Here is a 26,991-nt window from a genome sequence, read left to right as displayed (position 1 = left end):
TCATGTCACCTAAATATGGTTGTGTAAAGTACAGAGGCCTTTATTAAGGCTAGTGATTTAGACTGTGTTTATAGTCAATAGATCAAAATAAGTACTTAGAAGTCACTTACACTTAGAAGTACTTACAGGACATAAACTTATCTTACTTTACACATCCATCTTACGTTGAGAAGACTGCATGACAAGTGCCCATTTCTCTCCATTGCCTATTAAAGCAATCATTACGGAGGTCTGAAGTTAGATGGTATGAATTCTGTTGATAATAATGTAGCAGTACCGGAATGAACAAAATCTTCACAATCCAGGCATAAAGCAAGCTGCAGGCTCTATAAAGAATCTTGTTCTCAAATGGAGCAGCAGAAGCTAAAAGGGATGTTGAGAGCCTACTGTGAATTCAGTCACATTACTGAAGCTGAAAGTCTGGAAGAGCGTTGTCATTGAAATTGTTCAGGATCAGCTGTGGCAGGGGAAAGAAAGGGTGCTGTGTCACAGACAGACTGCTTGGGAATGATCTACAGAAAAGTTTCTTGCCAGTCGTGGCTGGAGACAGGACAAAACTCCATTGGGTGAACCACTGGTATGTTCCCATTTCTAGGAAAAGCCTCTAGCATATTTCTTTCTCATAACTCTGTAATATACAGCCAAGCTATACTTATATATATATGGTCTGCCTGGGAAGACAAATAGTATAATAACAATAATTTTACTGGTGAAGGATCCGTGGTTACAGGGATTAAAACCCCATCCACATTGTACCCTAGACATAATACGAAGATGCACATACTAATGCCAGTTGAGTAGGGATATTCATTTGGCATTGTAACTCTCAGCTGAGATCAAGGTCCTGGGTAATTTGCTGCAGGGCAGTGCTGTGCTTGTGCAATGCTACAGCTTTTGCTTCCAGATCTAGCTGGGTTGCCATGAGACTGGGGATCTTTGTACCATTCTTCATTAGGGCTCACAGTGTCTTTGGTAATCCTATGACGTGTCTCAGTGTCAAGCAAATCTTTCCTTAATATACTATCCCTTTCTCTTCAGCGCCATGTGCTACCCACAGTATAGCGCTAAGCCATGGCAAATTGGTGGAGTGTGTAGGTCCATGGGTGCATCACGCAGTACCGGAGCAGTATTGCACCATGTATTTTCTACAGCACATATGATAGATATGGATACTTTAGTCTCTGTCCTAAGAGTCTTAACCCCAAATCCTATTAGTTCTTATTCACTGTTTAGTCTCCAGGGATGCAATTTGTCTCTCTTGATTTTAGTAACTAACACCTCAGTCGTCTAGCCTAAACTAAGTCTAAATGGCCACTGAAAAGCTGTGGGTCCTTCCTTAGAGCTATTCCTTTCAAACTGCCATGGGTTCCTCACATTTGTGGGATAAATTGTTCTCTGGAATGGCCTTTTTCTCTCTACTGACACAAGAGGGAAGCTGGAGAGCAAGTTAAGCTATATGGGCTCTCTAAGATAGTTAAAACTTAGGTGAGGTGATCATCAGCCTGGGAACAGTGGGTTAAGATGACTCAGAGAAAAGATGCAAAAATTACTGTAATGGAGCAGAAATTTCTATTATGTCCTTGGGCAGCGTGAACACGTTCTGCCGACACATTCAGCAGTGGTTTGGTGGTTTAAATGAGGACTGCCTCCTTTGCAAGCCCTGCTAATAAATCTAAGTTTAGTCATCTTCTCAGCATTTGCTGGACTTCCATTCAGACGGGAAACGAAAGGAAGGAAAAGTACTGGAATTTAATGGCTACAGCTCTAAAAACACCATTAACTGCAAAGCATGTGTATGAGCTACTGTTCCCATCCCATAGTATATTCATTGTAATAATTCCTACTTGGTTCTTTCAAAGCTATTACTTTTGTAATCTCCAGAATTGGCAGGAAGTCCTTCTTTAATAACCGAGGAACATAAGTTAAAAGAAAATAAAAGGTAGAATGGGATTTGTCCAGGCAACTGGGTAAGATATTGACTTGGATAAGATTAGTTTCTAGGGGGAGGACTGAATAAAAGTATTTTTCTGCAAGCAGATTAGTCATTGAAAAATGCAGGTTCAGGTTAAATTTTTAAATAAATTAGGCCAAAAAATAATGATCATTAACAAATTTGGAAAATAAAAATGTATTGACATTTTATGCCAGAACATTGTTTCAGAATTATTGCTACTCAAATTTAATTAGGATTTAAAAATAAGAAATGTTAAAATTAAAAATAAAAAGCTAAAAATAAAATTTCCTATCTGCCTGTCCAACTCTGTATTTCATGTCAGTCAGAAAGAAGGAAAAAATCTCACTTAATTGAACAGAATGGGGTTTTTTTTCCCTTTTTTTTTTTGTTTAACCATTGAAAGAAAATATCAATTATTTACGCAGTTCCACTTGTGAGTTCCTTGTTTCTATGGTGACAGCTAGTTCATTAAATCACACTACCTTTCTTTTCTTGTCTGGAGTTAAATAGTATCAAGAAGCCCAGTCTTACCTTCCGCTACATGGCATACATGATGTGCAATGAGAAACTGCTCTAGAGTAAAGAGGGGCAGCTTCTTTACAGTATAAGCAGAAGCTATCAGGAAGAGAGGGTTTGCCCCATGTATTTATTTACTTGCTTTTGTTTTTTTGGGGTTTGTTTCTGGTTTGTTTTGTTTTAGATGACCATTTTCAAATGCAAAGTGCAGCGGATGCATTTGCAATGGATTTTACCTGTGGGGCAGGGGGATTGTTTTAACGCATGTTGCCCCAAGCTGCAATTGTGACCATTACATGTAATTGCAAGCATGATATACCAGGTCACTGCAGTTAAAAAATGAACGATGAATAGCAGTAAAACTTATGCAATGAAATGAGCTGCTGTGATCTGTCTGTATCTTCAGAGGCATGGACAGCCGGAAGCTGTGACAATTTACAATCATTTAGCTTTTTAATGTCTTTAGAACCATGGCAGAAAAAATACCAAAAAGACTATTAACATGTCATCTGAATTATAACTGAGTGACCAGCTATGATTTTAGCATGATTTTCATTAGATCTTTGCAATTCTTTTTGAACTGTTGCTTGTGCTGTATCCCATCAGGCAGCTGCTGCAGTCTTCTGCAGAAGCAGATACATTTCAGTGCTGAATTAAAGTGTTTCCTTGCATGCAAACTATTTTCATGAAGGTCCTAAAACCATGTTCTATTTCTGTAAAAATGAATGAGTCATGTGTCAGACAACTGGATATTCTTTTCAAAGGTAATTCTGTGGCAATGCTCTCTTGTTGCTAGTCCCATGGCATATTCGGTGGCTGTCTCCTGTATCTTCTGACAAAAGTGAGTCTTTATTGCTTCTTTAGATTGTTAGTCTTGCTGAGAAAAACACAGCAGTAAGAGACTGAATTCGATTCTTGCTGGAATCAATGGCACAGCTGACTGGTTTCTAGGATCTTTATTTCTAGTGATGGAACATAGATTAAGACAGCATTGATTGACTTTGACTTTCTCTGCACTGGCAGTGACTGCATTTCAGAGGAATCCTAAATGAACCCTAGACTTTGTCTGTAAATTGCATTCTAGTGTCCAGTAAGTTCCTGAAGAAAAAAAATTAGGGAATTGGTTTGGAGATTTTTGGGACCAGAATCAGGTGCACATAAACAGCAAGTGTCTCTAGATTCCTTAGGGTATCAAGACATTCTGACATGGAGCCTACAGAAGATCTATGTCTATCTGGACTGGCAACTTGATCCCCTGAAGCATCTTAAATTGCATTAAAAACCTATCTTTGTGAAAATAAATTAAATTCTTACAGCGGAATTACCTGACATAGCTACCCAAAAAATCCATGTTCAGCCTATGTTAGTCACCCAGACTCCCTCAATAACCAATGATGAAACACAGAAGACTTCTGAGTGCAGAACATGACCCACAGACATTTTTATTTTATCACCGGATTTACTTTCAGGGCTTCAGTAAATATATTGACTTCGGGGACTGTAGTGGAAGCTGAGACACTGGGGAAAGGGGTTTATTGTATAGACACAGATGTCCGGTGCTATTTGAGGTGTCCTGGGTATCTGAGGCACCCACACAGGGCTGGAGGATGTGGCACAGGCTTATTGGAGTAACATTATTAGAATAAAAGCAGGAGGTCAGGTAACAGCTCAGGTGGCCCTAGTGACATGCACTGAGGCAGCTGAAGCCTGCCTCAGTTTGCATACAGACAGAAATATATTTAGGTTTCTTAGTCTGAACCTGAAGGACTCACTGAATCAGGGTGGTGAAACACTGGCACAGGTTGCCCAGAGGGTTGTAGATGCCCCATCCCTGGAAACATTCAAGGTCAGGTTGGACGGGGCTCTGAGCAACCTGATCTAGTTGAAGATGTCCCTGCTCATTGCAGGATGGTTAGACTAGATGACCTTTACAGGTCCCTTCCAACCTGAACCTTTCTATGACTCTATGAATCTCAATGTAAAGAGATAGGCAGAGTCATGTTTCCTAAGAGAGTCCACTAAAAAAATAAAGGAAGGTTTGTTTGCTGAAGGATGTTCATCAACCTATGAAAAAATGCCTATCTTTTTGCTTTGGTTGTAGAGACAGAGAAAAGAAAAATACTAACGTTAAGTATACTGAGCACTGACAAACAGAGACATGTTTCGTTGGTTTTAAAAAAGAAACTACAGGATTACTGTACGCACACATGCACAGAGTTTGGTTGTATTAGTCGAATTACCCAAAGGCAAGGAAAGGACAATACAGCAATAATTTATGATCTCTGCTTCAGCTTATAAAAGCCTAGAAGGATGTAAAAGATACTAGTACATATGCTAATAGTTAATAAAGACAAAATACAAATGTTGGTCATTTCTATAATTCCTCAGGTTTAGGCGTCTGTTGCTAATGAATTCGTAAAATATGGCCAGTGAATATAATAGGATCTACCAATACAGACTGAAAGTAGGATTCTTGGCTGTGTTAAGGATATGTTTTATCAGCCTGGTATGACAAAAGATCTGTAATATACCTGCCGATTCCCATTCTACCCTACAATAGCTCCCCATATGTAATGTTTCTTGTTGTTGGTAATGACGACCAGGATCCTTGTTCCTTCTCTGGCTCTGTGTTGGGAAGAAGCACAAAAGGGACTAGAGACACTAGAACAGAGACTGTGTGACACTGGTTTTTCATCAGCTGACAGGGCTATGAACTTGTGGAACACAAAAAGCTTTTCCAAGAGAAGCGTGAGCTGGGAACAATGCTCCAGCCTCGGACCTACTGCAGAGAAGCATGACCAGACTCCCCCTTTTACTTACACATGGAGACTGTGGTCACCCAGTGTGTCATTTGCATGAGATGACAATGACAGTCATCAAGCATCATGCAGTGTCCTTCTGTTACTGCCTTGTTTCTAGTCAATCCTTCATTCAGTCTCTCATTAGAGGTAGATTTAACAGGCTTAGCAGTGACATAGCTCAGGAAGTGAACTGGTTGGACCTTATTTTCTGGGATCTAATGGGGCTTTTGTGAGCCTGCTGTGAAGGTGGCATTGTTTGAACTTCCTTGGTTATTCTTCTGTACCTTGATATGAAGATAAGAATGGTATCAGGGTTTTTTTTTTTTTTTTTTTGTGCGGAGAGACAGAGTTTTTCTCATGGAACTTGAGATTTCTATGCCATAGGTATTTTTATCTAGGCTATTGTCCCAAAGCTGCCTTCATGTTCAATGAATAAAAGTTGGCTTTTTGAGGGAATGACTCATCAGACCTATTTCAAATGTCTGCTTTCAGATGAGAGACATTGTTCTCTAGGAGTGCCTATTTCTATCTATTCCTACAAAAACTTTGGGGGCCATTCAAATGTAGATGTTGGGAACTGGTCAGTTGAATCCCACACTGGTAAGCACATTTGCCAGTTACTCCTTGCTTTGTTACTGGGAATGGTTGCCTGTACTTAGACCACTGGTGGGAGAATAGTAAATGCGATGGGAACAAGAAGGGGTTAGAACCAACTCCAATGGCTTTCCTTTAATAACTTCAGTTAGAAGATTTTCTGTACACTCCTAAGAATCACTTCCTTTTCACCAGTGTATGGGTTTCTGGAGGAACATTCTGACATACCACATTTTGTACATTTAGAATCACTCCTTTTGGTATCTGCATGTATTATAGGATCACTTGGAAAGCTCTAGTCATGAATCAAGTGTTGTTAGACCGAAGACTCAAGAGAGTCTTCTTAGCCTGTTCTTTACCATGATATGTTTTTTCTGATGAGACTTCACCAAGCACTGATATTCTCACATAGGTGGTCAATGACTAAAATTGCCCAACTGTACAATTTCATTTCTTGTTTCAGCTTATTCTGAGCTACATCCACTACTTCTTAATACACCTTACAAACTTAAGCCAAGAACTTCATTACAGGAAACTGCCTACTCAATAATACATGCAGTTGAATAAGTGTAATAATTTGGACTCCTGACAGATTGTGCATATTGATTTTTCCTCAGCAAAATAAAACTGAAGAACAGTAAGTTAAATCATCTTCAGACAGACGAGCAGGTTACAGTACTATAACAAGTTATTAACTACTCCATCTGCTAAGCGGTCAAAAAGTATCTGTACATACTCCTCTAACCATGGCAAAAATGAGATAATTCAGTTTTACTTACCTTAAAAAGTAGAAGTGCAAAGTAACTTACATTCATAATAACACCTTAAATATCAACTGCCTGAGCCCTTACTAAGCCCTATTTTTTTCCACAAAGTTCTTCATATTTCTACTTCATTAGACACTTAATCTATACCCTTTCTTGTGTTGGAAATTACACTGGATCAGATCTTGATCTCCTCTGAAGGATGCTGAAGAGATTTAGAAGGTGGAGACAGCCCTGAAGTATCTGCTGAACTTCATGGCCTCTTCCATCACTGGAAGAGCAAGGCAGCAGGAACTGCATGTCCAATATTCGTTGTCTTTTTTTTAGTTTCTGGGCAAGAGTGGATGGGGTGGGGAAAGACAGATCCTTGGCTTTGCCCATGAGCTGCTAGCCAGCACTGCCGACTCAGACTGTGCGTGGTAATTTGCTCCTGGCAAAAGGGAGGACAAGAAAATGTGCAATTCCTTCCCCAAATTCCTCCCTTGAAAGAGAAAGAGCAGGAAAGGGAAAATGGAGAGAGATCTCAATTTCATGCAGTTTTCCAGCCTTTTGTAAAAGAAATAAAGTAAAGATCTCTTCTCATGTGTTTTGTTTTGGGGGTCATAAAGCTTAATGTGTTGAAATATTTCATTCTAGAGACAAGAATTTTGCATGTTATACTGGAAAAAAATGAACTTGGCCTGTGGTGTTGTTATGCTTCCCAGCTTGAGATTTCATTTTCTAATATGAATTTCACCACAGAAATAGGTTATTCTGTGGTGCAGGAATACTTTAGCAATACCACACTGAAGTCTAAAGGTGAAACTAATCTCACGTTAGCTGGCTGAAAGCAGAATGATAGCTCAAATTGGACAAGTAGGCACCTCCATAGCAAAAAAAAAAAAAAGGAGGGGAAGAGTTGATTCAACCAGTCTATCTTCTAGAGATATTTTAAGACAATTTTTTAATTTCAGACACTTCAGCAGTAAGATAGTATACCTTGTCTCCTATTGATGTGTGATCTGGTTTTCCCTCATTTCGTATCTACAGGAACATTGAATGTGAGAGTCCAATTCTAAGCCAGCTTTTGCATTTGTTTATTTTTTCAAATAGATGCACTATTCCTGCAAGATAGTTGGAAAGGAATAGAATTTAGAAAACTTGTCATCCAAACTTCAGATTGATCTCAGTTAAAATAAATGTCCTTTCTTCCTCTTCTCATTTCTGAATTTTGCTCCTGGATGACGTGAAGACTCATGATTTTGACAGCTCGATAAATACATAGTGTCTTATAAATGATTTACAGAAAAATCAAAGTAATCACATCTCTTGCACCATATTGTAAACATGTAGTTTAAAGGCACTTTTGCTTTTAACATGGGTCATTTTAAGCCTCAAACCATACGGAAATATCCAAAGAGACTCATCTCCCAGCTAATAATATATTTATAGCTACCACCAGCTTGTTTTCTGAAGAGATCACTAATGGATCACACTTTTAAGATTTTGATAATTCTTAAACTAAACACACCTTTTACCAAAATAAGAGCAGCCAATACCAGCTGGCGGTGGGAGGGTTCTGCAGTCGGCACCAGGAACAGCTCTCGCTTTTCTCCAGATGCAATTCTGCTGCTGCCAATCTGCAACCTCAACTCCCACTGAATTCAACAGGCATTTTCAACACATGTTTCAGTAAAGAGAGCTGTACTGGGCTCTGTATTTAGGGGAAAATGGCCTCCTTGGGGAACAACTGCATCACTGGATGTTAGACATCTAATTTATTGGCTAAATTAGCTGGCTAGTCTCCCAAGACTCCTTGTACAGTTGATACTGAGATTTACATTCAGTTTGCATATTAAAACACCTAAATTAAGGTGTCTTAATATGCAAGCTGAGTCCCACTCAAGGTGTATCCATAATCCTAAAGATTTTAGCTGCCTATTTCACTTCCCAGTCCTGGATTTCCTCTTTCTCTGTAAGTGACTAGCAAGAGGACAAGAGGAAATGGCCTCAAGTTGTGCCAGGGGAGGTTCAGGCTGGATATTAGGAAAAATTTCTTTACTGAGAGAGTGGTGAAACACTGGAGCAGGCTGCCCAGGGAGGTGGTGGAGTCACCATCACTGGAGGTGTTCAAGGAATGTATGGACGTGGCATTGTGGGACATGGTTTAATGGGCATGGTGGTGTTGGGTTGATGGGTGGACTTGATCTTACAAGTCTTTTCCAACTGTAGTGATTCTGTGATTCTGTGATTCACATACACTATTCTATCTTCTGGCTTTTTTTTGAGTAAACCAAGTGGGAACTCTACCCAACTAACTTTGCCAGGTAAGGCACAAATCTGAAGTTAGATGGTGCAGTTTTCACCCTTCAAGAGCAGATAGTTGAGTCTTGTGGGCAACCACCTGGACATGCTCTTCTTATTGATACTTTTCCTTGCCTTTCTGATTACCCTAAAAGCCATTTCAGACTTCCTGAATGCCTGCCTTTCCAAAGCAGCTTGCACTTTTGATAATCAAGCCATACATTTCATGCTCACACAGCTGCTAGAATTGATTGGTTTGTTTCCTTTACAGAAAAACAAATCAAAGCAAGCACAGTGAAACAAAGCGACTAGAAATTACAACCAAAACAACAGGCAAGGTTAGAATAATTATTAATTTATGAGTGAGGAAGAAGCTGCAGGTAACATAATTGAGTGATTATCCTGGACCTGTGTGAAAAAAATTACTGGAAATAGAAGTCAATGCACAATAAAACGCTTTAGAAGAGAAAAATGATTATTATAGTGTGTAACAAGAGCATGCCCAAACCATGTGACAAGAGCAAAGCCAAACTGAAATAATGACCACAAACGATTAATTAAAACGCGCTGAAGGACTGTTGTATACATTTTGAGTACCTGCCTCATCTTTGTTCCCAAGACATGAAAGTACTTGAATCTGCTCCAGGTTTTTGGTCATACAGCCAAATGACTAATATAATTCTACCCTTCTCTGCTAACCTGCAAACTACTTAAAACAGAAGCCATTGTTATTATAACTGAATAAGCTAGAACAAAATTAAATATAGTACTCCCAGTCAGTCGAACTATTTCATAATTGCCTTCGTATGGGACATACCAGAATCACTTATTTCTTTCCCATTATTCTTCTGGATTGAAAACTGATAAAGAAAAGGTCAAATGGTATGATTACAACAGCTGATCATACCTGGTCACATGAATAAGACTTCTCACTTGGGTTACAAATGGAGCATTACTTGTGCACTTCCTAATTTTCCTTCTACATGTACCCTAAACAGGTAGTCTATGGACAGAGTAACCTATCTGAGGATATATGTCAATATGCACCCATACTCTATACTTGTATAAATACATACCTATACCTGTAAGTAACTTCTACATCTAACTGGATTTTACAGTAGGGGTTAATTTTTTATCTCTGAGTGACACAACATCTGTTCACTCTCAGAATATCATGAAGAAATTTGTTACCATCTTTATAAATAAGACTGATGCTATCACAGTCCCTGCAAGTCAAAAATTATCAAATGAGTAAGTTTCTGGACCTTTACTCTATAACTCAAGCATGCAGAATTGTGCCCTGTAACGTACTTTTCTCATCCTTTGTCCAGGTAATAAGAATATCACAGACAATGAGAACTCCCAAACTTCTTTTGAGATATTTTAGTTATGGTTTATTTTGCTTGGGTGCAGGGAATAATCTTTATGACCTCCACAGGTCCCTTTAGCCTTATTTTCTGTTTTTGGATAATTATTCCACATTCCAATAAATACCAAAAGTAAAATAATATTGATTATATGTATGCAAATTTTCATAGTTATTTATTAATTCAGATGGGAGTGTAATTACCTGCCCACACACATTTGTGAGGAACACCACAGAGGAATTTCTCTTCCTATTAGGTCTTTAACCTTTTCTAGTAAAAAGAAAGGGAGAAGGAATAATATACTTAATTCATTTTCACATTTCTTTTTCAACCCATCTCTAAATTCTCTAAACCAATTAGTCTCCAACTTATAGCAGCTTTATACATGGAGAAACTCTTTGACTTTGTTAGAATTAACTCCTTACTTACAGGAGTAAACAAAAGGAAAATGAGGATCTTCAGACACTTTTTTCCCAAAAATGGTTAAAGCCCACATTCTACCCAAAATACCACTTCCTGCAATGACTGGATATTATTAGGCTGGATATTAGGAATAACTTCTTTACTGAGAGAGTGGTGAAACACTGGAATAAGCTGCCGAGGGAAGTGGTGGAGTCACCATCCCTCGAGGTGTTCAAGGAACATGTGGACGAGGCATTGTGGGACATGGTTTAGTAGGCATGGTGGTGTTAGTTGATGGTTGGACTTGATGATCTTACAGGTCTTTTCCAACCTTAGTGATTCTGTGATTCTGTGAACATGCCTCTTAACATAGTATGAACTGTCTTTTTATAATGTATTTATTTCCTTTGTTTCCTCCACTAGATCATAAGGTCCCATGGGCTCTAATAAGGAATTGCTTGACTCACCACTAGAACAATTTCCAGGAGAGATTATGGAATTTGCACACTGGAAGAAATTAAGTTATTTAATTCAGTCATTTCTCATTCTCAGAAGATTTGAAGGAGTAAACAAGGAATAAACGCCTCTCAAGAGTATCCACATTGGCGTCACTGTGGTTACATCAGGAATGATTTTGGCCCAAGATCTGTTATAAGTTATCTTCTACTACAGACATGCCTTTTCCACTGAGATAACTCTATTTATAAACAATAGAAAAGCAAGAAAGTGGGGAGGACAGTAGTCTGAATATGAAGGGGCAGCTTGCTTCTGAGCTCTGTTACAACTCTTGCTCTGGAGAGTATTTAGCTTTCAGTGTCACCATTTATTTTGGGTTTTCTTTTCTTTTCTTTTCTTTTCTTTTCTTTTCTTTTCTTTTCTTTTCTTTTCTTTTCTTTTCTTTTCTTTTCTTTTCTTTTCTTTTCTTTTCTTTTCTTTTCTTTTCTTTTCTTTTCTTTCCTTTCCTTTCCTTTCCTTTCCTTTCCTTTCCTTTCCTTTCCTTTTCTTTTGTAAAAAGAGCAGAAAATCATCTTACCCCCAGAGCTACTATGAGCCCTAAATAATCATAATTTGTAAATTCCTTTGAGGGAGCTTAATATATGTGTAACATAATTTAATATAAGTTCTGAAATTATCAGTCATATAGACTTGAGGTCAGTTGTTATTTTCAGTTATTTAATGTCTGTTTGTTTTGTTTTAGCTATTTATCCTTTAAGAAACAAGTGAAAATTCCTGAGAAATGTTATTGACTAGGCAACTATTGGCCTCAGGCTTTGCCTGAATAAGTCCGATCGAAAATCCTGTTCTACTACTTTGGTATTTTTTAAGACTGAAGTTTATCCCCATACCCAGAGATTGTTTCAAAGTTTGGGTCCCATTTTAGTCCCACTTCAATGCTGTTGTGAGGTTAGTTAGAAACTAACAAAGTAAAGGAATATGTTATCATTTTTTTCTTTTGTGACAGAATAGATTTGAAGCCTTGTATTTATTACTGAGAAACCTCAATGCTCAAGACACCTGCTACCAAATCTTCTCATCTTATTCTTTGCAGCCAAATCCTCTCATCTTCTTCTATGCAACCAAATCCTCTCTCCATTTTCAAAGGAATGCAGACTCCACCAAAAAGACACACTGAAAACATTTCTACTTTCTCTGTATCCATGGCGAGTAGTTATCCTAGTGATCCTTACAGATGTCTTCTTCACAGGGCCATAAATCTCATAACGGGCCAAATATCACTACTCTTTATGGGTGGCAAAAGTGGCAATGAACTGTTCAGCTACTCAACTTGGAAAGATTCCTTACCTACAGCCCTAGTTGAAAGCCAGGGTTTGCTGTGAGGCACATTAATAATTGTGGGGAAAAAGTATATATAATATATGTATTATATATATAAATATATATTTATTTCTATCCAGCTCTTCCATCACCACAGCAATTGCAGGCTTAGATTATATTGTTAATTAAAACTATTCAAAAAGGTAGTTCCAGCTGCTGCTGGTAGTACCAGTGCTCCACCCTGTTGTCCTTAGTCAATGACTTTTTATGGGTAGGTTGTGCCTGTGAAGGGGAGGATCCGTTTGGGTAGTATCTGACACAGGAAAGTGTGGAAGAGGAACACATCTTTTTGGTCCTTACTCCATTGCCTTTTTTTCTAGCTCTGTCTTAACTCTGCAAACTTCAGCCAGTATTTTTACTATGCTCTTTCCAGAAATTACTTTGATCACAGTCTTAAGATTTGTAGCGCTGTGGTATATGCAAAGCCATCTAAGCACTGGTGGAATAGCCTCCCTTTTCCCCTCTCTCTCAGCCTGGACAATTAATGGAAGATTGAGTTGGTAGAGAAAAATGCATGATCTCTTCTTCTCCTAAGAAGGGAGGGAAGTGAGTCAGAATGGTGTGGTGGTGGGGTAGGACAATGACAGTCGTTTCTGCTGCCACCAGCAATAAACAAGTGAGGGGTACCAGCTGCTGCCAGGCAAGACTGCCTCCAGCAATACCCCATGATCTCACATAACCCATGTCCTGAGTGATGCCAGATTATCCACAGCTGGTGAGCTTGGCACTGGCTCAGTTTCTGGCAGCTTGTAAGTGTCATTCTGTCCTCCAGCAGTGTTGGAATAAAATCTCCTAGTTTTTTGACTAATTTCACAGAGTGTCTCTGCCTCCAGAACAGCAAAGTGGTGAATTTCTCATAGGTGAATAACCAATTCTTTTTATTATATTTAAAGAAAGTTTTAAAAAACCCCCCACCTTTCCATTTCCCAGATTATTGGCTTTTTACTCTTCTGTATAATTAGACAAAGAAATGGTCCAAAGATTGTGCCAAACTGAAGTTTCCCCTTAAAACTCTCCAAAGCTCACCTAAGGCCAATTGGTTGGCAGCACTTAAAGGATTCTGTAGATTTTCTTGGATGAGATTTTCTTGGCAGGTAACAATGCAAGAACAGCAATAAGTGTGAGCTTAGAATAAATATCCTGTGATCGTAAAGAATTAAACAGCTTTAAAAGAAGAAAAAAGAGTTATACCTCTCTAATTATATATAGCGGCTCCTGTGATTTAAAAGCTGATCTTTGCCATGTATAAAATGTTCAAGGAAAAAATAATAATTTAGTATTAGCTTTTCCTTTTGAGGTGTAAGTATTTCACATGAGACATAGACAAGAACCTTTCACCCTCTTGAGAAGAATAATTCTAATGGTTGAATTTTTGCACAAATGAGAAGATCTTCATTCTTTTTTCACCTCTGAAACAGATCATGGTCAAACAGTGACTTGCGTGTGTATTTATATCTACTTTTTTCCCCACCAAAATAGTAGGAATAAGGATAGAGTTCTAATTTGTAATTTGTATGGCTCACCCCTAAGGTGATCAGAAGGTGAACCAAACTGTTTGAGTAATGAACATGCAAACCCAGTGAGAAAGACGAGCTCCAGGTTCAAAAATATACAATTTATGCTTGGCAAATACAAAGCTTATGCACTTAATCTTTCTAGAGTGAAAACCTGCTGTCTTCATCTCAACTTTTTCTACTGTTATGCTATAAAAATCACTGTTCCACTCAAAGAAAAAACACTGTTTCTGTTTCTTTCACTTCTAGTTTTTTAAGATAATCTGGGATTAACTTGGTAGATAAGAATTTAAATATGTCAAATCATTTTTTTCAATGTTCTCTTTCATAAATTAAGCTCATATTTTTAATAGTTCTTTGAAAACAGTGCTGCACTTAGTACGTCTTAGATCTCTGAAAATGTCATCCCATAAAACAACTCACTTTACTGTTAATGATGTACCAGTAGAAAATGCTATCATAGTTTATATAATTATCATTACATAAACAATGGATTCTAAATAGTCATAATATAGTGTTGCATAACTTTTTACCAGGGGCAGCAGTTGTCTAGAGAAAGGTAATGGAAAATATTAAGGTGGGCCAACCGCTGGTAAGTTTGACCACCGTGTATTTTTCTTCACATACAGCTTTAGCCGAGTCACTTGGACTATCCATGTGGAATTCCTCTGCTCTAATTCCAGTTGGTTTAAGCCTAAGATTAGGTTTTCTCTTGGTGCCTTCTCTAATCAGTGGAAGAAAATATGCATCTCCAGAGGATAATTTATCTTAGAAACCCTCTATCAGTGCCCTCCAGAAGTGTCTGTTTTTCTTCATGCACTGTAAAACAAATGTAGAACTTTGCTCAGATTTATGTACGTAATGTTTATACTGTTAAGGTGAATGAATACCGTGTTAGACAATGCAAGGTGCATCTCGGTGCAGCAGTAGTAAAATTTGGATGGAGGAACAAATTCTTACTGTAATAGCTGATCCAGATGACATATGATGAATAAATAGACTTTGTTCAAATAATTCCAAAATCTATTGGGAGCAGAACTGGGAAGGAAAAAACCTTTCCTTTTTCTCTGCTCAGCTTCACCTTGTACTCGGTCTTTCATACCTGCTTTGTATATAAGACATTTTAAGGAAGGAATTACTTTTTTTCCTTGTGCCTGATCAAGTAGTCTCTTTTCCAACACAGAATGTCTTCCTTTAGTGTTTTTTCTCCCCTTTGTGTTTTTTCTCCTCTTTTATAACTTTGGAATTTCGATTGATTTTTCTTTTCTACTCTCTTATGGCCTGGACTTTCAAAAGAGTCTATTGAATCTGACAGTGTTAGAAGTTTGCTGCCTAGCTTGAAACACCTACAGAAGGACCATTTCTGTAATAGGAGCTCCTATAAGATACCTTTACTTTGAAATGTCAATTACTTTTGAAAATCTAGGCCCCATATCCAGGCCTTGCTTAAGCCTTTATTTATTTTGGTATTTACCTAGATTTATGAAAGAACAGAGAGCACCTATCTTGTATTTTCCCTCTCTCTGAAAGGCTTTCTATGTAGCATGCCCTTTAAAAGTTATTGTGCATCGCATAATCCAGTGTAATATGCTGGCTTATAACATTACGTTTCCTTTGATATTACTCTCCTGAAGGCAGAATGACCTTGAAGGTGATATTTTAAACTAATAAATGAGGAAGGAAACTGAAAATGAAACTGAATGCTGTAAGTCAAAAGGATGGATTTTCATCTCAAGCCTTTATTTCCATAAATTAAAAATATGGAAGTATAACATTTATGTATTTACATTTTTTCTTTATTTCCCAAGGAAACAAATTCTATGCAAATTCTTGTCTATTCCCTTTTGTCTGTGTACGGATCCATAAATCCCTTTGTCCATTGTGCTGTCATTCCTTTTTTCACTCCCCCCTTCACCTAATAATTTGAGTCCCCTGAATAAAGTTAGCAAATTTTGACAGAGGTGCACTAGTGTCAAAACTGCAAATTCCTAAATGTTTTGTGAAAATGGTGTCCTGAGTATAAGAAAGGTGTCAAAATAATTATTCTCAGGGAGAGGGGGACAGATAGGACTTACCCACTTTATTAAGAGGAGTGAATGAGTGAGTGGTGAATTACTACACAAGGTCTTGCCATCCAAAAAGCGCGCCTCTGCTTTTGCACCATCTCTTGTCAAAAATTAGCAGAGATCAGAAGGAGGCATGTTGCACAAGAGACAGGATAAGGACATGGGAGGATATTGTGGATACTGTTAAGAGGATTTAAACACAGAAAGTGTAAATGAGGGTATTGCAGTAAAGACACCATGAGAAAATATGACAAAAATCTATAGAAAAAGAACAGTTTGTACATAGTCCTGGTGACATAGTGACTCCATGTTGGTGGAAGATAACAGGCTGTATTCTCAGAGGGGTTAAACTGAGGTCCATTCTTTGAACTTGGTGAACCTCAGCGATGGGGCAGCCTAAAATCTGGTTTTATACCTAGCCACTATCAGAACTGGGACTCTCAAGACACCCCTAGACAGAGGACAAAAAGAAGATAAGGGAACATAAACAATTTCAGAAGAGCTGTTTGTCACTGCTACTCTGGCAGCATGGCTGCTTGGTTGGGTTTTTATTCTTTTTTCTCTTGGTGCTTGTCCAGACATTTCAGGTAAGAAGGGAGCCTTTCAGCTTCCAGGAGTAGCAGGTTAAAGAGAAAGCATTTTGCTCTGAGAGGCTTAATTTGAAGCAAAGGGCAGGAACAAGGCTTGTGTGAACCTCACGGAGCGAGGATGACTAGAACAGTTTTAGTGCTAGGTATAATTTTGCAATTACATCAGAAGTTCTGCAATGATAAATATCCATAGTTTCCTCCTTTTTAAGAAATTTGGGCTTTCTCTGAAAATGCTGTTCTTTTTCAGTGGCTGCCAAGTCAGATCCATCCTTAGGTATATGTGGCACCCCCCTCAGCTTCAGCAATATTGAATTTAAACTCAGGTGTCAGGGGCTTCATATGAAATTCATATAAAATCCATATTGTGCTTCAGCTGAGATCAGGACTCTGTTTTCCAACGTACATTTCACAAGAACAGTACAAGGTGGATCCTGCCACAGGGAGCCTGCAGTCTAAACACCAGTTTTATGCCACTTTTATGAGAAGAAGCTTGAGGCAGAGATGTAGGGATCGATCATGTGGCTTTTCATAAGCAGCCACTGTGGTTTTCCTGTGGTTTGAATTGCTCAGGAGCTGCACAGCTCTGTTGGCATCGTTCACAGCCTGCAGTAACATGTCCTAACCCTCAGCTGGACTCCTTCGCTCCGGATCAGAAAGTGGCTAAGGGAGGTTGCATAGCCACCGGTCAGCCCTCTGCCCAGAGGGCAGAGTTGGTTCATGTCTACTCCAAAAGACCACATAGACCCTATGGGGAATACAAGCTTCAACTATTTAATAGGTAGCTGTCTAGGCTAATCTGGTTCTTAGGCTCATTCTACTGAGTGTAGTCAGTGCAGAGATGGAAGTACACTTACAAGGTGATTCACCACCACTGCTGCCTTAAAATGGGATTATCCCTATCTGGGAAGTCTCTCTCCATGAACCATGGAAGAAACTTAGCTGAATAAGGGCAAAAGGGTAAGTCTTAGCCATCTGAAGTTAAAAGAATCCTGACTAATCCTATAGTTGAATGGCAACTGTGTTTCCCCAAAAGTCAGTGACAAGGGATGGGGGCTCCCAAAGGATCATCCATCCCATCGGAGAGGAGGTGACTAGCTGAATAAGATGAAGTACTCTTCTGCTCATGCTATGAAGAAGGCATAAGTATTTACCCAAGATCAGATGCCAGGCTTTACACCACTTTTGTTAGCTGAGATGAATCCCACAAAGTTTACCAAACATGAATTTCAGTCTGCAGGTTGCAGTGGGAAGGGAATGCAGAGTTTGTGCTTTCCACAAGGTGCCTTGTTTTCCAGACCATCCAGTAGCAAGACCACCACTTTTCACTCCGGCCCACATGAAATCTTACTCTTTAAATCTATCTGTTGTTACTACTGATTTCTAACATGCTAAGAACCAGGAAAATCTGCCCTCTTGAAGCTGCACCCTGCTGCTTGCAGTGTCTGAGCTACCTCTTTCAAAGCCAGCTTGGTTATCCCTACATCACATGGCAATGGAGACATACCGTCAGTGCCAGAGGAGAACCCCGCTGTGCAGTTTCACGCTCAAGTCACATTGATTTCCATGGGCAGATTTCACCCAGCAGGAGTTGCTGGCTGTATCATGGTTTACAAATGTAAGGGGATTGTGCACGCTGGATTTTATTCCATTTAATTTTTTTGTCATCCTTTTCTTTGCTCTTCTAAATTGTTTGTTTCCAGTATGCTTTTCCAAGCAGGATCAGGCAATATTCTCATTGATAGTGAATTCTTTCCAATTCCCATCACTCACCTATTTTAGTAACTATGGCAAATTACTTGACTCTCTGCTTCTTTATCCCTCTCTTCCAATGTCAGCACATCAGTGCTTTCTAGCACAATGAACTTATAATGTCTTTTTAAATGGGGCTATTTTTTAGCTCTGCATGGTATTACCACAAAACCAGCCACCTGGTATAACTGAATTTGATACACGGTGCTATGAAATATTTATTCCGTGTCTACACTTTCCTTTCTGCAGTATGAGGACTCCCTTGCATTTCTCTGGGTTGGTGTGCAGTATCTATTGCCACCGCAGTGTTTGGAAGAGAACTGATGTTGAAGTAATAACAAGAAAACTTTCCCTATTCCTATCAAGCCCATTTAATTTAAGCGAGCAAGGCTAGCAGGTGGTTCTCAGAAGATCTCATTTGCCTCTTTTATTGTCTGTAACACCTCTTGTAAGCAAATGTCTCATTACCATGGACATTTACATATCCTTTACTTTCATACAGAGTGCCATACATCAGTGAACTATAAACCTATTACTGCATGCCTTCAGATTTACATGGTAAATACAGTTCCTACTGTGTGGACAGACACTAGGTATCAAAGAAAATAAAATCTAATAGCGCTCAATGTGATCTTGATTTCCGTCTTTAGTACTCTGATTGTATCACAAAACTTTTCAAACCCCAGTCTTTGAGCCTTTTGGAGATGCTCTAGTGAATCGCAATACCCATATAATGGCATCCTCATCTGGCAAAGGAAGCAACCTGGGGTAGGAGTGGAAGAAAGAGTGGAGGAGAGGGAAATATAATGGATTCCTTTTTTCCAGCGCCTGCAATGATTTAATGAGCATTTTTGCAGTAATATTGTATTCTGGTGGGTCAGGAAAAGCTGAGGGATTTTTAGCTAATATGGTCAGGATTTTATAGGGTTATTAATTTATATTATGTGATCTGATGCTGTGTCCTTTAATTCGAAAGAATAATTATCAACTGCTTATCATACACCATCATGATAACATTGTAACAGCGTTGTTTGAGACTGACCTAATTCTTCAAACACTGCATCACTCAGAACTGCCCCATCCACCACACGTGGTAGTATCTGGCTTGTATTTTGTGAGAAAACATAGGGCTTCATTCCCTGCCACTGAAGCTGATGGAAGAAAAACACCGAGTCCAGTCCTGTGAGCATACATTCTCCACTGAGGGAAATCTGACTCTATCACCAAAGTTGATAAAGCCCACACTGTTTTTGCAAGTTGATCACCCAAACATTATTATACTTGTACTTGTGCCGGGCTGAAAGTGTGACACTTTGAAATGTTATCTGCTTTTATGGAAGATCTTATTTTTTCTGGCACATAGCCAAAGAGAGAGTATATCAATGGAAAACCACTTAGAAAATCGTGGAGCTTGCGGCTTTTAACAGCTGATAAGATTATGTGCTCGATCTCAACACCAAATGCAAATAACCAGTGGAGTTATTTAGATTTAGTTTTTGTTTCCTTTCCTGCTGAGGTAGAAGATGATCCCCATTTGAGATTCCTTCACTAAGTCATCTTCATAGACATTAGTGAGATTGCTCTGAGTTTTTCTGTATGTTGGGTAAGTCTTTTAGGTTTATGAGCTAGTGAGGTGATGGTTTACATAACTACAGGAGGGTTTAAAAAGCCAGTCATAGTTTGTCATGTCATGTGAGCTGTATACGCTTGTGGTTAAAGCTGCAGGAGGGGAATTCTTATTTTCAAATCTGTGCCCATGGAGCAAGTTAGAAATTAAAAAGGGGAATGACATTCAGAGGACTCGAGAAGCTGAAGTAGATTATGTCTTGTTGGTGTGTAAAAGAAGGTGGTTTAGAGTTACCAGCAAGCATCTAGCTGCTGCTTGAGATATGAAGAGGCTTTTTATTACAGTATCATGTTTGAGAGGGAAGAGGAAGGCTTGTCAGGAACATACCCACTGGGACAATGATGGCAGGCACTGAACCTATATAATCAGAAGATTTGACTGAAATATGGGTCAACATAAATAATGAAAACTTAGTTCAATTTAGGTTAATTTGATTTCTTGCAAATTTTAGAGGTTTTTTGAAGTCTTTACACATCCACTTAAAAAATTACATCCTGGACAGAGCAGTCTAGGGGAATGTTTTATTTATTTGTATTCCTCAGTTTTGTTTTTTTTGTAACTAGCGATTTATATTTTTTATTTAATTGTAATACGTCATGAGAACTTAATAGAAGTCACTGCAAATGTTCAGCTTTGTAACTTTCCAGCTATGGAGGTTTTTTATTACACTCATAAAAATTATGCTCATTGAGTATCCCATTATTGGGAGTGTGTGCTCAGGGGGAGCCCAGACAACAAAGTGTGTTCAAACCATGCCAAACCTGGGAGGCTGGACCATGCCGAAGCAGGAGGCTGGATTACATGGTTTAGTGGTGGACTTGGTATAGGTTAACGGTTGGGCTCGATGATCTTAAGGGTCTTTTCCAACCTAAATGATTCTATGATTCTATGATTCTATGTCTCTGACACGGTGACCAGAAAGAAGCAGGAGCTGGGCTCCTTTATTGTATTTACAATAGCACATGGGACCTGAATTTTTCCTATATCCTAAGAGAAGACAAATCCCATCCACAATGCCATCACCTCTTCTTTCTGCATGCATGTAACAGAAAGTTGGTTCTTTACCACTCAGATCTCTAGTTCAAAGCTTGTTACCTGAAGCCTAATCTCTGAACAGTTGTTAATGGCCTGTTTCTGTCTTTAGCTTATCCAAGAAATCATTAGAGGTCAAAATCATCCTTTTCACATTGTGAATTTATATTCTGTAGAGCACAAACTGCAGTGAAGGTAGTGAATGATACTACAACAGTTCTTTACTAATGGAGGACATTTCTACTTCCAATATTTTTTAAGAAAATGAACAACATGAAAGAGGTGTGCTTCCCTCGCATATCCACAAAACTGGCTGCAGGATGAAGCAGAATCAGTTTCCAGTCATCTCCCTGAATCAAATTCCAAAATGTGCCCATACCCAACCTGTGACAAGGATTAGAGCCAACAGAAATTTATAGAATTTAAATCAAAGATGCCTAAAGATTTAACTTGGCCATACTGAAAGATAACTAAATGATACTGAAAGATAGGTACATGGCAGAAGATTTCATGCTGAAGGGAGTTTTTTTTCTGGTGTATGTTGGAGTGATTTAACTGGGACTAAGAAATGTCATCTTCTGCTAGGGTAGAATCTGGTCATTATTGTGCCCTGCAATTACATATTTTGTGCTGTTCCTGTGAATGACAATTATTTAATCCCAGGGAAAGCTTATTAGAAAATTATACTGTTTATTATTCTAAACAAGTGCATTTTTGTGGCTAGAAGAAAGAACTAACTATAAAATCCAGTACCAGCTTGAAGAAAGGAATGGATTTCCACCACCATAATGTATTTTATCCTTCCTTCTCTTCTGTAGGTTGCCCAGGAATGTGGGACAATATTACATGCTGGAAACCTGCAAGTGTGGGTGAAATTGTCTTTGTCAAGTGTCCTGCACTGTTCAGATTTATCATTTCTGAAGACGGTAAAGTATTTTCTCTTTTTTTTTTTTGCCTCTGGTAAAACTGCATGGCCAGCATGAGTGTAAAACCTCACTTAGATGCTCAGTATAAAGGGAAATCAAAAACTCCAGAGAGATCTGGAGTTGGGCTTCAGTTTAAAAAACTACTGTAGAAAACTGGGATGTTTGTGTGTAGATATGTGTGTGTGTGTGCGTGCAAGGGTGGGAAGGAGTGTGTGAAAAAAGCCTTCACAGACTATACAACATGAAAATATCACCCACTTTAATTACTAAAGGGGATGATATGCCCACTGAAATCAATGAGACCTGAAACTGTGCTTGGGTCTTGGATAACTAATCATCACAATTCAAACCTATTTTAGAAAATAATTAAATCTCAGAGCTGGGTTCTGCTTATGTCTAAGGAGAACATAGGCATGAGATGACCAATGTGAGGAGCTCCCGTGTTGGGAGTCCAGGGAAGAGTCAGTGGGAATTAAAAATTCTTGGAGAGATGCAGAAGCTCCATCGTGCCTTTTTGTGGTCTGTAGAAATGAGACAACACCATCCTTCTGCCCCTTGCAGCTGGCACCACCAACCAAGCAAGCAAATCAAAGATTAGAAATTTGGGCTGTTTCTGCTTCCAGCATGCCTTGCTGCCTAACAGAGTTGTCCCTTGTCTTGCAACAAATACTGCAAATGCTCAGCGAGGCTGGTGCATTTTCTCTTTTCTGTCTTTCTGCTACCACTTTAAACTTGGACCAAAAGTCCCAAGCACTCACCATGCTTGGTAACCAAATCCTGTTAGACCCCAGCTTCAATCCTTATATGACCCAGCCGCTTCTCCCAAATGAGTTGCTATTACAAGGAGAACCTACCTTAGCAGCGGTAATGCTAACAATTTGACCTAGTTATTAGTATTACCCAGTGCTTTTTAATGGGAAGAGTCTTTGTGCAAACTAATGTTTGCATGATACAAAAAAACCCTTGTCCTTTCTTGATTTTTTTTAACCTTTGAAATGCATGAAAATTTGCCATGTAAAAATGAGAGTATGTGGAACAGGAGGAAATAACTATTAAGTTGTTCACAGCAGAGGTATAGATTGATTAGACATTCTCTTGAAATTCCTTTTTTATTTCTTTCATGATTCCATGAAATTATCTTCCCAGCTGAACGACTGAGAGAGGCTAAGTCATACCATCAATGTCAGCTAACAACAAGCCTTTGCTGATAATTAACAGAGTTTTGTCCATCTCCTCCCAGCTCCCATCTAGGCTACTGCAGATCACTTAATTAGCACTGTCCATTGAGGAAAAAGTTCATCATTGTCCCCTACGGTCCTTTATCCCAAAGATTATTTTACCAATGAATTATTCATTTACAGTCTTGAGTTCAAAATCCACCTCCTCTGTGTTGCCACATGCGGAGCACCATTTGTGGGAGACAGTAAGTGTTTCATACACAGCTCCAGGAATGCTGAAATCCTCACCTTTAAATACATCCATTTGAACTCATCCAGGCGCTGAAGCAAGTGCCAATGCTCTTCTGAAATGGAAAGGAATTTAAGGGTGATCATTACCTCACCTAAATTTACCCATATGAAACTCGAGATTTTTCTCTATATGAGTCCTCTAGACTCCATCTGTAGTCGGTGGAGAGAAAGAGACCCACAGAAGGCAATTTGTGTTATTCCAAGAGACATGAGTTGAATCATACCTTGGAGATACCTCTCTTTATACAGCAAGTACTAAGGCCAATTCACTTAAACTAGGCACCTAATTTTTGAAAGGGAAAAGATAAGTCCCTCTTTAAATTATCAGGTATGAAAATATAATTACTACTGTAATTCTATGTGCTTTAATTATAGACAGTATAATTAAACATAATCTTTACTGCTGTAATATTGGTTCAGTATTGGCTCAGTGGGTACAATGGCACTTACCGAGCCATCCACGTTTAGTGGTAATAGAAAAGCCAACACATCAGCATCCAGTAGGGTTTGCATCCAGCACATGGAAGCAAATATTCTTCCCTCTTTCAGGCTTTTTTGGTGTTGTGTTTTTGGTTGTTTTTTTTTTTTTTAATTCTCCATCACTTTGTAACCAATTTTTGTTGCCTACTCATCATTCAGCCTGGTTGTCAAACCAATTCTAGTCATCCTTTGCACAGGATATACACTCAACCAAAAGTTTTCGCTATTCAGTTAACAGTGATGCTTGCAGCCTACAGGCAAAATACTTTTATGTTATTTATTGTGCATCAGCAGATGGCTGATATATTGTTATCTCCTGATATAACTGCAGGAGGGCTGTTGCTCAAGACAGCTCCTGTCTGAATTTCCATTAGGACCCCTCCTTGTAATCTACACCCCCTACATACCCTCAAGCTACAGCGTGCTAACACATGGTAACATAACACAACACTTTCCTCTCTCTCCCTGCCTGGTTTGGATGCAATGCTCAGAGATACTGTTCGTTTGATACTCTGGAGAGTGGTGCCATGTGCATCTACAGCACGGGAAATCTTCCCCACTGCCAACCTGTCCACACACCTCTGCCACGGACCTTTTAACTATTCTTTATTTCAAGGGATGTCTCTGATGCTTCTATTTATATCCCACACAAATACAGTGCCTTTTCACTTTTACTGATGAAATTTCTTTTCCATGGTGCTATCATTTCTGAAGTAATAGGCTAGGAGGGCTCTTGAGAAATCATCTAACCAATCTCCCTCCTCAAAGACAAGGTTAGCTCAATACGATCTATTCCAGTGCTTAACTAACCTGTTACCTATTAATGGGAAAGACTATTTTATTTTTTTAAATAAAAAGTAATATACATTTTAGAAAAATAATTTTAAAAAAGTATGTAAAATGAAAAGCTCCATTACAACTAGAGCTATGTAAAATAAAGGCCTGAAATAACATTTTTACATTATTTGCCTAGGATTTCCAGAGATGTTCGCATACTGTACTTCACATTTGACCTGTAGCAGGGTGATAGTATGACCCTAGGGGAGGAGTAGTCGGTCCAGTGTAAACATATGTTCTGCTTGCTATATCTCCTTAAAGGATCACTAACAAAAGTGACAGCTGTTACCTCTTGCCGTGCTGGGTTTGAGGGGTTTTTGGACATCTGTTCAGTAGGAACAAACCCAAGATTCTAATTCATTAGATAAACAAGTAAACATTTAATCTGGAGTAGTTTGAATTCTCTACAGATCCGGCTGGATTTGCACTAGTGACCCCAAGGTGGAAATATCTACAGCCATAATCACTCTCCTGGGTGAATCAGCATGAGGTTTCACTATCATTGCTGCTAATTTTAATTAGCCAAGTATATTTGTTTCAATGAAGGCTTAATGAAAAAAGTCACATTTTATGACGGTTCCTTAAATAAGGGGTTATTAGATAACTAAAATGTTTCTAAGACACAGCTAATCACATTTTATCGATTGTTATAGTATCCTCTGGCTGCTGCTATGTTTATAGAATATGCAACTAGGCTAGGCACTGACGCTAATATTTATTAATAGCATATTTATTCTTAATACAGCAAAATTTTTATATTCTCATAAATAATTTTTACAAACAGTAGCAATAACTTTAAATTATACTTTTAAAAAGTTTGTCCTATGAAGTGCTGAAGCACCTGTAAGTAGAGCTGCTTGTGTAACAACAGGCAAACCATATGATGTGTTAATCTTAAAGAGGGGGTAGGAGTTATCTCTCTTGGCTTTGGATAGCTAAAAGTTACATGTGTAAGTCTGAACTGACCACATGGATTTCTGGTTCAGTAAATGGAAAGCAATGGGTGCTTGTAGAAGACATTTCCTCCGACCTATCTCAAATGCTTTTCTTGAGATGAATGAAGTCACTGGAGGGGGCTGTTTGTTTTATGAATTTCAGAAAGGAATTTGGCTGCCTTGACTTGGATCTCTGATTTTCATATGCAGTAAAATGAAGGGGAAAAAAAAAGAGACTACAAAATAAAAATTAACCAACTAAGCTGTCATTTGGAGAGATGCTTTGTTGAAAAATTATCTATGGATTTAGCTAAAAATACCAGCTGTTGCTGTTTTTAATTTGAAAATATCCTCTGCTCTAACCTTCACTGCAACTGAACTAAGGAGTAACATTTGAACTGCTATCAACATCATAAAGAAAGCCTAATGTTAAAACCCATGCTCTGTGATTGGTGACCCTTCCTTGTAAAATTTCATTTCACCTCTCTGCTCCTCCAAAATCACCAGGATTTTTCATTTCCTTTCAGATGCAGACTGTGAAAAAAAGATCGTTCTCAAAATCTCTCCACATGAAAAAACCATATTCACTCCTGAGTCTTTTCTAATCTAGTAGGTTAAGGATTTACAGTGGCTTTCCTTCTGGAGGGTTCCTAAACAGTAATTCTTTTCCTCTTCAACGTTCATTTCTTTGATTGATAGTCATCAATTCACAATTTTATTTTCACTGGGAGCTATAACTTCCATGCTGTTGCTGTTGTATATTATGCTTTCTCCAGTGCCTTCCCAGTACCAACTCCAGACAAAACCACTCTAGAATGGAATATATTTCAAACATTCTACGGTATCTTTGCAAAGGAAGAAAAAAAGTGTGTCAAGCTGTGATGTTGCATTTCAGTATGACATAGCAAGACCTAGAGATGGCCTCAACATAGTGATCTGCACTCCCAGCTGGAAAATTTTCTCTGTTTTCTTCTTTTTCCCTTTTTTTTTCCAGACAGAGGTGATACTGCCTGGCAGTGGAAATCTACAGAAGCCAAGTCTGTGCTTCTCTTTCTTTGTCCTGCTCAGCTGAGATATTCTGGAACCTATAAAGCCACATTACTCAAATGGACCACTGAAAGAAACCCAATAGCCAAATCAGAAATGAGCATATTTTTAGATCTTTCATTTGCAGTAAAAACTAATACGAATTTCTGAGCATTGCCATATGCTCCATATTGAGAAAATACTTTCATTCACAAATCCAAAT

At 38.6% G+C, this 26,991-nt stretch overlaps 1 protein-coding gene across 1 annotated transcript in view; it reads left to right on the top strand.

The window, feature by feature from the left end:
• The window catches only part of ADCYAP1R1 (ADCYAP receptor type I), a 184,760-nt gene that overhangs the window by 108,750 nt on the left and 49,019 nt on the right, over positions 1-26,991 (top strand). Inside the window, exon 4 of the mRNA XM_059818773.1 lies at positions 21,914-22,021. Within this exon, the coding sequence (XP_059674756.1) occupies positions 21,914-22,021 (108 nt within the window). The remainder of the gene's footprint in view (positions 1-21,913; positions 22,022-26,991) is intronic.

The sequence above is a fragment of the Gavia stellata genome, chromosome 6 (assembly GCF_030936135.1).
Source record: "Gavia stellata isolate bGavSte3 chromosome 6, bGavSte3.hap2, whole genome shotgun sequence".
In the NCBI taxonomy this organism is placed as follows: domain Eukaryota; kingdom Metazoa; phylum Chordata; class Aves; order Gaviiformes; family Gaviidae; genus Gavia; species Gavia stellata.
Note: the sequence above shows the minus strand (reverse complement) of the source record. Positions and strands in the feature narration are given on the sequence as shown.